General features: G+C 45.5%; 1 protein-coding gene and 1 long non-coding RNA gene across 2 annotated transcripts in view; one reads left to right on the top strand and one right to left on the bottom strand.

Annotated features, from left to right (window-relative positions):
* LOC310677934 overlaps positions 1-13,768 on the top strand; it is an 82,277-nt gene that overhangs the window by 39,434 nt on the left and 29,075 nt on the right. The window lies entirely within an intron of this gene.
* LOC310677220 (potassium channel, subfamily K, member 16-like) overlaps positions 10,632-13,768 on the bottom strand; it is a gene marked incomplete at its 5' end in the record, with an annotated part of 20,272 nt that continues 17,135 nt past the window's right edge. Inside the window, one exon of the mRNA XM_083439783.1 lies at positions 10,632-11,031. Within this exon, the coding sequence (XP_083295909.1) occupies positions 10,853-11,031 (179 nt within the window). The 3' untranslated portion in view covers positions 10,632-10,852. The remainder of the gene's footprint in view (positions 11,032-13,768) is intronic.

The following is a 13,768-nucleotide window of genomic DNA, read 5'->3' as shown; positions in this document are numbered from 1 at the left end:
GTTTGAAGCTTTCCTGACTGAGAAGGGAATTCAGCATAGCCTCTCAAGTCCTGGATCCCCATGGGAGGTTTGTGAGCAAGCAAAGCAAACATTGCTTCAAGGCATGAAAACCATGTTGCATGATGCCAATCTCCCTGAGAAGTTTTGGGGGGAGTCTCTGTCGACGTATGTTTACACGTTTAATCGGAGACTGTCATCACCTATTGGTTGTACTCCCTATGAGAAGATGTTTGGTAAGAAACCAAATGTCAAGCACATGAGAATCTTTGGTTCTGACATGTGGGTACACACCCCACAGAGCAACAAGCTTGGGAAGCGTGGGGCACATGGTTTGTTCATGGGGTACGACAAAGGAGCATACAGGGTATGGATGACTGACTCTAAGTCCATTAAGTTCACAAGGAGTGTTGAGTACAATCCTAAGTGGGGGGAAAATGTGGGAATTTTCCAGAGTTACCCAGAGGAGGATGAAGGTGATGTGCAAAAAGCAGATGATGCTAAAGAAGCTGACGAAGCTGAGGATGATGATGATGATGATGATGATGATGATCAGAGTTCGGATTCCAGTTCAGTGGGCGGCGCTGCTGCTGGTGTCAGTGACAGTGATGACACAGCAGACTACAAGAGCGCAAAGGCCTCAGTGAGACCATCTGATGCGTCTGACAATGAACTGGAAGAACCACTGTTCACCATTGGTCATTTTTCTCCCAAGAAGGAGGAGATGAGTCCAGAAGACTTGCGTCTAGTACGCAGATCTGAAAGGGCGACCAAGGGCAAACCTCCAAAGAGATTTGCTGATGAGTTTGCTAAGACAGCAACTGCTATTCTTAGTAGCTCAGAGAAGGTATGGGAACCTTCAAGCTTCAAAGAGGTTCAGGAGTTAACCTCTAAAGATGCTGAGCCTTGGCTTAATGCCATGAAGGCTGAAGTTGATTCCTTGAACAGGAACCAAACTTGGGAATTGGTACCGGTAGTCCCAGGAATGAGACTGGTTGGCAGCAAATGGGTCTTCAAGGCCAAGACAGACCAGAATGGCAAGGTTGTCAGACACAAAGCCAGATTGGTTGCCAGAGGTTTTTCACAGGTACCAGGACAGGATTACCACGAGACCTACTCTCCCACAGTCAAATATGAGAGCATTCGACTGATGCTCAAGATTGCTGCGGAGGAGAAACTGCATGTTTCCCATCATGACATTAATACAGCTTTTTTTGTACGGGAATTTGGGGGAGGAGCTGTATATGCTTCCACCTGATGGAATGCAGATACAGAAGGGAATGGTCTGTAAACTGCGGAAATCCTTATATGGTCTCAAGCAGAGTGCCAGGTGTTGGAACACAAAACTCAAAGAGACATTGCTTTCTCTAGGTTTTCACCAGGGCAAAGCTGATCCATGTGTGTTTGTCAAGGAGGAGGGGCAAAACAAACTGTATTGTTTATGTTTTGTTGATGATCTTCTGATGTTCTGGAAGAATCAGGCTTTGTACCAAAGCACCCTAGCTCAGCTGAAGGAGCACTTTGACATGAAGGATCTTGGTGAGGTATCCAACTATCTTTCTCTGCAGGTGGAGAGGGACCAAGCAGGTAATTTTCTGGTTCACCAAACACAGAAAATTGCTGATGTATTAACCAGGTTGAATTTGGTTGATGCAAACCCAGCAGACACACCGATGGTGACAGGTTACCAGGTAGATAGTACTGCTGAAGCGTTTTCTGACACAACGCTGTACAGATGCATTCTAGGCAAGTTGAATTTCATTGCTAGATGCTCAAGACCTGACATAGCTGTAAGCACTAACCTGCTTAGCAGACATGCTAATAATCCTACTGTTCAGGATTGGAAAGCTCTGAAGCGCATAGCCCGCTATTTGAAAGGGACTATGCACTACAGGCTGAGGTTCACCAGTCAGAAGACTGGAGGTCTTGAAATCTTTGCTGATGCAAGTTTTGGAAGTGACACCACGGATGGTACAAACACTTCTGGAGTATGCTACATGTACAACCACTGTCTGTTTGACTGGTTGTGCAAGAAGCAGACAACAGTGAGCCTAAGTTCCTGTGAAGCAGAACTCAATGCTCTGTCATTTTCACTCATGGATTGTGAATGGTTGATGCAACTGTTTAAGGACATCAGGGTGTCTGTGAAATGTCCTATACAGGTGTATCAAGACAATAGATCCTGTTTGGCTTTGCTGAACTCAGAGAGTTGCAAGCAAAGAACCAAGTACTTGCAGATTAAGTTACATCGTGCAAGAGAGTGTATTCAGAAAGGACTCATTCAGGTGTCCTACATGCCAGGAAATGAAATTCCTGCTGATCTGTTGTCGAAGGTTGTTAACAGAGAACAACTTAAGGTTTATGCACAAAGGTTGCAATTGGGTTGAACCACAGGTACTACAGGTTACACAGAAAGGGGGAGGATGTTAGGATATTTCCGTTCCACCTTAAAAGGGAGCAGGATGTTTGTGTCACAGCCTGCGTATTTCCTGTCTCACAGGATGTTTCTGTTGTGTCTTTTGCTTTCGTTTCTCTCTCCCTGCCGGAAACTCTAGCAGGCAGTCATGGCTTTTCTTTGTTCTGATCAACAATGAATAAACCTCTAAATAATGCTCTCCTGTGTGCATCTTCCGTTGTGCATATCTGCTGCTAGAGCGTGCAAGAGCTCTGGATCTTTGGGAAGCTATTTCTGGAGCTCCTGTCGCTAATTGCTGATACTGCGTGTCTACGGGAGATTGATGGATGTCCGGAGACGACGTGGAGTCAAGATGGACTTTATCTCCCTGGCAGTATCTCCCAACAACATTAATGACTCTCCATTAAATGCTGAGAAAATAATACAAGGTGCCCAAAAAAATTAGAATTTTTTGAGATTAATAATAATCAGGGCACTGACATTAAGGTGGTTTGGGACACTAGCAAGGCTGTGATAAGGGGGTATTTTATAAAACAAAACTCAATTTTAAGAAAGAAAAAAGCAGAATTATTAGAAGAAATTAAAAAGAAAGATCTTTATAAGAAACTGAATAATGATTTAATTAGACAAGAAATCAAATTATTACAGCCGGAATATGCAACTATCTTAGAACAAGAAACTGAGTGGAATCTAAAAACTTTGAAGTGTAAAAATTTTGAAGGTGCTAACAAACCAGGAAAGTTCCTATCCTGGCAACTCAAGAAAAGGAGAAAAGAGAAATTAACCAATAGACTAAAAATAGGAGGAAAAGTGATAGACGATCCAAAAATTATTATACAAAGCTTTGTAAAATATTATAAAGAATTATATAAAAAAGAAATAGACAACCCAGAAGAAATAGATCAATATTTAAGTTGTCATAAAATGTCTGATATAACAAAAGAAAAAAATGGAGATGTTAAACACCCCTGTTTCAACAATGGAAATACAAAACACAATTAAAAATGCCAAAACAGGAAAAACCCTGGGTACTGGTGGAATTCCAATGGAATACTACAAAAAAACTGGAAGAGATATTGACAAGGCCTCTGAACGAAGTAATGAATGATATCCTCACTAAAGGGAGAGTGCCTGCCTCATGGAAGGAAGCTTATGTAATGTTCTTACCCAAACAAGAGAGTGACTTAGAGTCAACTTCTAATTATAGACTGATCTTGCTTTTGAATTGTGATTCTAAACTTTTTGCAAACAGGTTAAAAAAGGTTTTAAAAGAGATAATTCACCCCAATCAAGCAGGTTTTCTCCCAGGGCAGCAAATCCAAAACAACACCAGAAATGTTATTGACATATTAGAGTAGCTGGAATTTAGAAATAATAATCATAATCATAATATGAAATAATAATATTATTATAATAATTTATTATTTATACCCCACCCATCTGGCTGGGTTTCCCCAGCCACTCAGGGTGGCTTCCAACAAAATATTAAAATACTATAGTTAGTTAAATATTAAAAGCTTCCCTAAACAGGACAAACAAGCTGCCCTGATGCTAATAGACACAGAAAAGGCATTTGATAACATGTATTGATGTTTTATGAAAAGACAAATAAAACTAATGGGCCTGGGAGAGAGATTTGAGAGAGGAATTGAAGCCATCTACACCAACCAAAAGGTGAGACTGATTATGAATGGTATTGTTACAAAAAATATAGAGATCATGAAGGGCAGGAGGCAAGGCTGTCCTCTGTCACCTTTATTATTTATTCTAGTGTTGGAAATTCTAATGAAAATGTTAAGAGAAGAGGAAAAAATAAAAGGAGTCAGGATAGGAGAAAAAAAAATACAAAGTAAGAGCCTATGCAGATGACTTGATATTAACAACAGAAAACCCCCAAAAGAGCATTCCGCTAGCAATAGAATTAATAAATGTGTTTGGAAAACTGGCGGGATTCAAAATAAACCATAAAAAAACTAATTTATTGGTTAAAAACATGAGCTCAGAGGAGAAAAGGGAACTACAGGAAAGTATGGGTCTTGAGATCAAAAATAAAGTGCCGTATTTTTCGCACCATAGGACGCACTTTTTCCCTCCTAAAAAGCAAGGGAAAATGTGTGTGCATCCTATGGAGCCAATGCAGGGGGGAGGCAGGCGGGAAAAGCCCCCAAGAGCTGCACACAAGCTCCATGCGCTCTTGCGGGCTTTTCCACAGGAGGGAGAAGGGACTGACTGGCCGCATCAGTCCCTTCTCCCACCTCCCAGAAAAGCCAGGAGAAGCCGCAATCTCTTTAGAGGGGTTGCGCGGCTTCTGCGGGCTTTTGCGAGAGGTGAGGGAATACCCCACCTCCCAGGAAAGCCAGGAGAAGCCGTGCAGCCCTTTTAAAGTGCGCGCGGCTTCTGCTGGGTTTGCGGGAGGTGGGGGAATTCCCCCACTTCCCAGGAAAGCCAGGAGAAGCCGCGATCTCTTTAAAGAGGTGCGCGGCTTCTGCAGGCTTTTGGGAGAGGTGAGGGAATCCCCCCACCTCCCAGTAAAGCCAGGAAAGCCCTGTGCAGCGTCTCCCGGCAAGGAGAGGCTGCATGGGGCTAAAGGGGAAGCCAAAACAGCGAGCGGGATCCATCCCGCTCTCTGCCTTGGCTTGCTCCATAGCTGCGCGCAACCCCTCCGGCAAGGAGAGGCTGCACGGGGCTATGGATTCTTTAGCCCTGGGCAGCGTCTCCTGGCAAGGAGAGGTTGCGCTGGGCTAAAGAGGAAGCCAAAACAGCGAGCGGGATCCATCCTGCTTGTTGCCTTGGCTTGTGCCATAGCCCCGCTCAACACCCCCCCCCCTGGCAGAGAGAGGTTGTGCGCAGCCTGTACGCTGCTCTTTGGGGCTGGGGGGGGGGATATTTTTTTTCTTGATTTCCCCCCCTAAAAACTGGGTGCGCCCTATGGTCCGGTGCGCCCTATGGTGCGAAAAATACGGTAAAATACCTAGGAATCTGGCTATCTGCCAAATGCCTGATCATAACTGGTGATGCCCGGCCAGCTCTTTAGCCTTCCATTACTTCACCAAGCATCTCCTTTGGCATATCCATCCCTGTCATCATAAAACAAAGGGCAGCCATTAACACCAGGATAGGCGGGGCGGGACTCACAGATGGAATTTAAATGCACCCACACTTTTGTGATGAAAACAGGAAAACATCTCTGTGTTAACAAAATGCCTTTGTCTGATGAAACTTACCTGTAATCTTGCCGATGTGCCTCCCTTATTTGATGTATCCACATCACCTTGCCAACAAAGGTCCGTATAGTTAAAGCTATTGTCAGAGCTGGCTCTAGGTCCCAGCTCACAGAGGACCAACGCTAGCCGGTAGTAATGTACAAAAGTCTTTATTGAAGTACAGTTTCCATTTTCAAACCGGAGCGCCCCAGCTCTACGTCTAGGGTTTAGACCGGCGAAGCTCCATCTGAATCTCCGCCCCCTGTACACCAGTTTAAGATTCTAGCCTTACTCCACCTCTTCCGTCTCTCCTTTCTCCTCTGGGTCCTGCTACCCCCCGGGGTCCCTTCCTTCCTGGATTCTTCCGACGCAGACGTTGACCCCCCTGACTCCTCCCGCTCTCTTCGGCGGGCTTTAGGACCTGGCTCCCTATCCGGGCTGCCAACTGCGCCGCCCTCCCGTACATTTGAACTTGGCGCGCGCGCCCAGCCTTCAACCTTCCTCTCGACCGTTTCCTCGCTCCCCGATGGAGGCGTGGCCAGTCCTGCCTCATGTCCTCCCGCTGGCAGCGCGCCGCCTGATCCCAATGCCTGGGACTCCTCCCCCCTACTGCACTCTGGTGTGGACGCTGGCCCTGATTTCCAACTGCTGTTCTCTGAGTCCCCTCTGGCCCCTTCTTCCTGGGGTGTCCCCCTAGGCACCCCCCTTGCCCTGACCATGGGAGCCCCTTTCTGTGAATCTTCCGATTCACTGGAAAGACTCAGAGACCTCGGACCGCTGTCATCGCTGACATTTCCTTCGGACTCCTCCCCCTCGCTCTCCATTTCCTCCCTTTCCTGTGCCTCTGCTCCTGAACCCCTGACATCCATGGTTTTCCCAGTAGTGATGTATGGAAGTGAGAGCTGGACCATAAAGAAGGCTGATCGCCGAAGAATGGATGCTTTTGAATTACGGTGCTGGAGGAGACTCTTGAGAGTCCCATGGACTGCCAGAAGATCCAACCTATCCATTCTTAAGGAAATCAGCCCTGAGTGCTCACTGGAAGGACAGATCCTGAAGCTGAGGCTCCAATACTTTGGCCCCCTCATGAGAAGAGAAGACTCCCTGGTAAAGACCCTGATGTTGGGAAAGATGGAGGGCACAAGGAGAAGGGGACGACAGAGGGTGAGATGGTTGGACAGTGATCTCGAAGCTACCAGCATGAGTCTGACCAAACTGTGGGAGGCAGTGGAAGACAGGAGTGCCTGGCGTGCTCTGGTCCATGGGGTCATGAAGAGTCAGACACGACTAAACGACTAAACAACAACAAGTGACGTACCGCGGGAAGGCGGGAAGTGGGAGAAAGCACCTGTAATGAAAATGTAGATAAGTGTGTTTTGCCTTTTGTTCAGTATTCTCCTCCTTCGTGTGTGTCATGAGCAAGGACCCTGTTGCAACAGTACATTTCTATTGCAATAAAGATCAGCTTTACTAGCCGCTTTGCTTTAATATATATCCCTGGCTGGTCTCTTTCAGGCTCCTGCACCCTTAAGGAACAGGGGTGATTCCCACTTAATTTTTTACAACACACAAACGGTTTCTCCCGGGGGAATATTGTGGTGTTTCTAAATTGCAAGGGGAGGTACAGCCATCTTTCTTCCAGATAGCATCTCTTGTTGAAAGTCAGTTGCATTTCCGCAGAAATGATCCGCAGCATTTGATCTCTGTGAAATGCACCCAGCGTGAACTTGCTTTGCACTAATGAAGTGCTTTGTGGCCTGGCAGCACTATCCCTGTGATAAACAGCAGTCCTCCCTTTTTCCTGCGCCGTGTTACGACTCTCATTGAAAACCTTTCTATATCTGAGGGCTGGGAAGAGAGGAGTATTTGGGTAGCTGTTTAAAAAGGCAAGGAACAACAGCAATGCCACCCTCTTCCCTAATAACTAGGATTGACAGGTATCACGGGGCCAGTGAAGTAGCCACGCTCATGAAAGTGCCCCAAATCTTTACTTGTGTGTGGTTTCTCTTCTTCTTTTACTCCCAGGAAGAAGTGCAGGTGGAGTTTTCTGCAACTTGACTCTGGGAGCACCGCCTGTTGTTTAGCCTCAGGAAGCAAAGTACAGTCATACCTCGGGTTGAAGTAGCTTCGGGTTGAGTGTTTTCGGGTTGCGCTCTGTGGTGACCCAGAAGTAACGGAGCACATTACTTCCGGGTTTCGCCGCTCGCACATGCAGAGATACTCGAAATGACGTCACCCGCATGCGCAGAAGCGGCGAATCGCGACCCACGCATGCGCAGACGCACAGATGCTGGTTGCGTTCACTTCAGGATTCGAACGGGGCTCCAGAACGGATCCCGTTCGCATCCAGAGGTACCGCTGTATCATAAAACCCTAGAATGGTAGAGTTGGAAAAGACACCAAGAGTCATCTAGTCCTACCCACTGCAATGTAGGTTGCCCCCGAGGTCTCTGGATGTTTCCCAAAGTTTTAGGGTCTTCCCCCCCACCTCATTCTCAGTGCCTCCAGACAAAAAAGTAAAGCAGGATTTAAGAGCCCCTAACTACAATAAGCTGAGCTCTGTTCTTTGGGACGTGTCGCCATTGCTTTCCTTCCTCCTCATGATTGAGAGGAGGGATGCATAAAGAGATATGCAAACCCAAAAGGTTTTGCTAAACCCCTGTGTGAAGTGTACAGCTTTGCTTCAGTTTTGCCATTTCCTCTACCTTTTGCTCATCAGGCTCTGTGCCTCAACCCTTGCGGAAACAGTCCCAAATTATGTAGTGTGGCAGGACAGCTGGGGAAAAAAATCACATCTGGCAACAAATGTGCCTCTTTGGTTATAGCTTTGCTCCTAGAGCATAATATACATCAGGAGGCTTTGTTTGGTCAGAATTGAATATACACCTCCAGAGTAAAAACTAAATCCATTGCTCCTGGCAAATGAGCCACCCGAAATGCTAAATGCTGTGAAAATTTGTGTCGTGGACTTTTTAGACTTGTCTACCCATGTACTATCTGAAACCCAAGGGGCGCATTGCTTGCCAGATGTGAAATACATTGGCATTATTTGCAGCTCTCCTACTCGGAAATTAACAGGCATGACGGTCTTAGATCTATTAATTTCAGGTGGTTTTGAAAAAAATTGTTGGCTACAGCCCCTTGTTGTCGTTGTGGGAGTGCTTCCAGCTGAACATCCAAGCATCAGCATTGAGGTGGAAGACTCTCCTTTCCCAAACTGAGTGGCAGAACATCTGCTTAGCAGGCAGCGAGTCCTCAGTTCAAACTCCAGCATTTCCAAACTCCTACTTGAAATTCTGAATTGCTCCTTGAGATCAGTCTTGTGCCAAATGTCCCACTGGTCTAACTCTGTGTAAGGAAGCTCCCCGTGCTCCTAAGCATTCTAAATGGAGTGCATTTGTTAAGGAATTCAGACTCTCCAAGTTTCCTTTCCAGTTTCTGATATGATCCTTAGGATGTCCCTATTTTCACTGGAGAAAAGTTGGAGAGTGTGGGAATGACTCCATCTCACTAAGAACCAGCAGGCTACCAAGAAGCTGGGAATAATGTGGGACGTAACTCACCCAAGTTCCCTCAATATTGTGGACCATTGTTCTTTGAATATGGTTGAAACAGAACATGGTTCAAATTCTGCATTGGTTGAGATGAAATCTCTCCTTACCTGGATAAGTAAACTGTTTACCCCCCCCCCCCAAAAAAAATTTTTTTTAAGGGAAAGTAGAATAAACCATTTTAACGCAGCGTCCACAAGGGCTTCCATCTGCAAAGTGTTGTAACCTTAATAGAATGTTTTTGTTGTGTGTTTCTCTGGGTATTATAGAAATTACATTTAGCGCCACTTTCAAATCAAATTCCAATTTCGCCAAGCCTTTCTCTCCTGGCCATGCTAGGGGTTGTGAGAATGTGTGCATATTACTAAATTGTCTTTATTTGGGGCATCTTCTGTTTCTGCACAAAGCGTGTGTTGCTGCCACCTGTGCACATATACACACATATCTCCATAGCAAAGCTATATTTAGATTATCTTCTTTATGGTGTGTTTCATTTCCTTTTTTCTTTGTCTTCTAGTGGAGGCCCAAGGTCTTAAGCATTCAGAATTCCCCGTTCTTTGTCCAAACAAGTGCCAAGAGACCTTGGCTGTCCTCCGCATTTTCAACTTCACTTTGATTATTCTATGGGATGTCCTGGGAGGGGGAGAGTTTAATGCCCATCTATCTTTTGATGAGTAGGGGTACAGTTGCCACCTCCACCTAAGCTGATCTCCACTGCTCTCGTGGGGGGGTTGTGCATGGAGGTCCTTGTGCGTGTCTGCCTGTGTGTGTGCACACATAGGCGTTCACACATGTGAGGGTGTGCAGTGTCCACTGGAAGGCAAAGGCCAGTGTGGTCCTCAAGCCAGAAAATTCCACCACCTCCCTCCCACTATACGTGGGACCCTTTTTCTGTCCTGATGTTGGACGAAAATGCCCCTTAGAATGATGGAATCATAGAAGTTGGAAGGGGTCCCAAGGGTCATCTAGTCCAACCCCTTGCAATGCAGGAATCTCAACTAAAGCATCCGTGACAGATGGCCATCCAACCTCTGCTGAAAAACCTCCAAGGAAGGAGAGTCCACCACCTTCGGAGGGAGACGGTTCCACTGCTGAACAGCTCTTACTGTCAGAAAGTTCTTCCTGATGTTTAGCTGGGGTCTCCTTTCTTGTGACTTGAAGGCATTGGTTTGAGTCTTCCCCTCCAGAGCAGGAGTAAAACAAGCTTGCTCTCTCTTCCATGTGACAGCCCTTGAGATATTTGAAGACGGCTCTCATATCTCCCCTAGTCCCCTCTTTTCCAGAATAAAAATACCCAACTCCTTCAACCACTCCTCATAAGGCTTGGTTTCCATACCCTTGGTCATCTTGGTTGTTCTCCACTGCACACATTCCAGTTCTGAGAATCCAAGTAAAACCCTTCCTTTCTCTCCTTGTTGCTAAAACACAGTACATATCCTGTAATGAAGAGGGATTATAATCTGATGCAGAAAACCCATCTATTTCACAGTTTATTAGGAATTACTAATTTATAGACCAGCTAGCCAGTTTTTAAGGAATCAGTTGAATGTCGCAATGCCATATAATTGTAAAAAGCTCAATGGAAGTTGTTGAGTATAACTGATTTTTATGTCAGACTTCACCTGAATGCAATGATAAATTCTCCTCCAGTGGAAATCCAGCAGACTGACTCCTTTTGGGCACTGCTATCTTTGCATTTTACTCATTTTTTGTGTGGTTGCTTTTGGATCCACTAATGCTGCTTTTGGATCCAGTAATGATGAAAACAGTTCAAACAGCACAGCTATCCAGGCCAGTCCAATGACGATCCAAACGGCTGCAAGCAGCTGGTAGCCCATAAAATAGCTTCTGTCATGGTTCCTCCCTCGAGACACAAGAGAAAAGCAACAATAATGCGCAAGGAGATGATTTAAAGGACCAGCCAACTCAGTTTATCTAAACTTTGTTAGGTCATGTTCATACCATACATTTAAAAGACATTTCTACCACTGAATTGTGGGAAGATGAACACGGGAAACTGCCAATGTCCTTATTATTGCCTATTCATGATGGTTTGGGCTCATGATGATGTTTGAGCCTTGTGGAGTATTGCTTTCCTTGAGATACTGCGTAGGTTGTATTTCTGTACATTCCCTTCTAAGCTACCCTGACACCGCTAGCTCAGAATGTCCAAGTGATGTCATGACCTTCCTATCTAACTATATACATCCTCTCCTTATCACCGCAGACTGGAAGAATGTTAAGTGCACTCTGTATAATCTCTGAGTACCACCCTATCAATCATAGATTACAGTGTTCCTGTGTTCCCTCTATCTAATGATGCGTAATGTCTTCACGCAACCCCTTGTATGTATATGCAACACTATAGCTTGTAACGCACACCACGTGTAACCAATCAGCACCAAGCACATATGAGGCAATTGGTGTAATATACAATAAAAGGGGCTCTCCGAGACTTGGTCGCTTATTTCAACCCAACAGAGCCTGTAAAGGCTTTTGGACCACTTACAAACCCTTCCTGGAACCATATACAGCATGGTGGCTGTCACCATTAGAAGCGTTTTCAATTTAAAAAATAAAGATGTCAGGGAATTGGGCAACATATAACCAAGTAGTAAGACAAGAGCAGGGCCAGTTAAAATTGAAAACATTATATCAGCTGTAGAGTGTGTTCTGCCTGATTTGGGTTTTGGTTTAGAGGTGCTGCATCCTTTTATCCCCTTTGGATTTAAAATATAAATAAAGAAGAAGAAGAAGAAGAAGAAGAAGAAGAAGAAGAAGAAGAAGAAGAAATTTTATTTATATCCCGCCCTCCCCAGCCGAAGCCGGGCTCAGGGCGGCTAACAACAATAAAATAATCCAACATTTTAAAAACATTTCATTATAAAAATTAATTAAAATCAAATTGATGGCAACCGTTAAGCAAAATTCTGTGCAGATTGCCAGAGGAGGGAGTCAGGCTGCGCCCTGACCAAAGGCCTGGTGAAACAGCTCTGTCTTGCAGGCCCTGCGGAAAGATGTCAGGTCCCGCAGGGCCCTAGTCTCTTGTGACAGAGCGTTCCACCAGGCTGGAGCCACAGCCAAAAAAGCCCTGGCTCTAGTTGAGGCCAGCCTAACCTCTCTGAGGCCTGGGACCTTCAGTATGTTTTTATTTGAAGACCTTAAGTTCCTCTGTGGGACATACCAGGAGAGGCGGTCCCATAGGTACAAGGGTCCTAGGCCGTATAGGGCTTTAAAGATTAAAACCAGCACCTTAAACCTGATCCTGTACTCCACCAGGAGCCAGTGCAGCTGATATAGTACCGGATGAATGTGATCTCACAGCGAAGACCCCATAAGGAGTCTCGCCGTGGCATTCTGCACCCGCTGGAGTTTCTGGGTCAGTCTCAAGGGCAGCCCCACGTAGAGCGAGTTACAAGAATCCAGTCTGGAGGTGACTGTCGCATGGATCACAGTGGCTAGGTCAGGGCGAGAGAGATAAGGAGCCAACTGCTTAGCTTGGCGGAGATGAAAAAATGCCGCCTTTGTTATAGCTGTAATCTGTGCCTCCATAGAGAGGGAGGTATCGAAGATTACACCCAAACTCTTAACGGACGGTGCTGGCACTAATTGCACCCCCGCAAGAGATGGGAGTTGCCCCCTCAATCCCATATCGCCCAGTCCCAGCCAGAGGACCTCTGTCTTCGAAGGATTTAACTTCAACCGGCTCCCACGTAACCATCCAGCCACAGCTTCCAGACATCTGGTCAGTGTGTCTGGGGCCGAGTCAGGATGGCCATCCATCAACAGATAGAGTTGGGTGTCATCGGCATACTGATGGCAACCCAACCCAAAACTCCGGACAAGCTGGGCAAGGGGGCGCATAAAGATGTTAAAAAGCATCGGGGAGAGTATTGCACCCTGAGGCACTCCACACATCAAGGAGTGGTGCGATAACAATTCCCCCCCAAGCGCCACCCTCTGTCCCCAACCAGAGAGAAACGAGTGCAGCCATTGAAGGACTGTGCCCTGGATCCCCAAGAAGTGGTGAGGTTTGGGGGTTTGAACTATATGTTTCAAATTTTAAAATTTTAAAACTTCTAAAAATTGCTATTGGATTTGGAAATAATAAATAAAGGGGAAGGGAAACAGTAGACTAATATATTAAATAAATCCCTCCCTAATTGAATTGGAGATTTGTATAAGGGGTAAGAAATAATTTTGGAGAATGACGCATGCACAAAAAAAGAGTGAGCGTGCAACTCTGGTAGAGAGAAGGACGTCAAGGCAAGAACCAGAATGGAAAGGAGAAATAGTAAAGATGTTTGCAGAATTAAAGATGGATATTAAAAATAGTGAGAAAAATATAGAGTCTAAATTGGGGCAGATGGAGAACAAACTAGAGAAAGTGGACAAAAAAATAGATGTAACTGTTAATGAACTAAAAGGACAAATGAAAGAGATTTATCAGAGAACACAAAATTTAGAAGAAGGATTGAAAAAGACTAAATTAGAAATGAAGGATATTGTCAGGGGTTCAGGAGAAGAGTCACTGGAGAGGCAGGAAACGGAGAGCGAGGGGGAGGAGTCAGAAGGAAATGTCAGCGACGACAGTAGTCCGA

The sequence above is a fragment of the Podarcis tiliguerta genome (genome assembly GCF_965153285.1).
Source record: "Podarcis tiliguerta genome assembly, chromosome: 1".
NCBI lineage: Eukaryota > Metazoa > Chordata > Lepidosauria > Squamata > Lacertidae > Podarcis > Podarcis tiliguerta.
The sequence above is the reverse complement of the archived record's forward strand: the minus strand, read 5'-3'. Positions and strand labels throughout refer to the sequence as shown.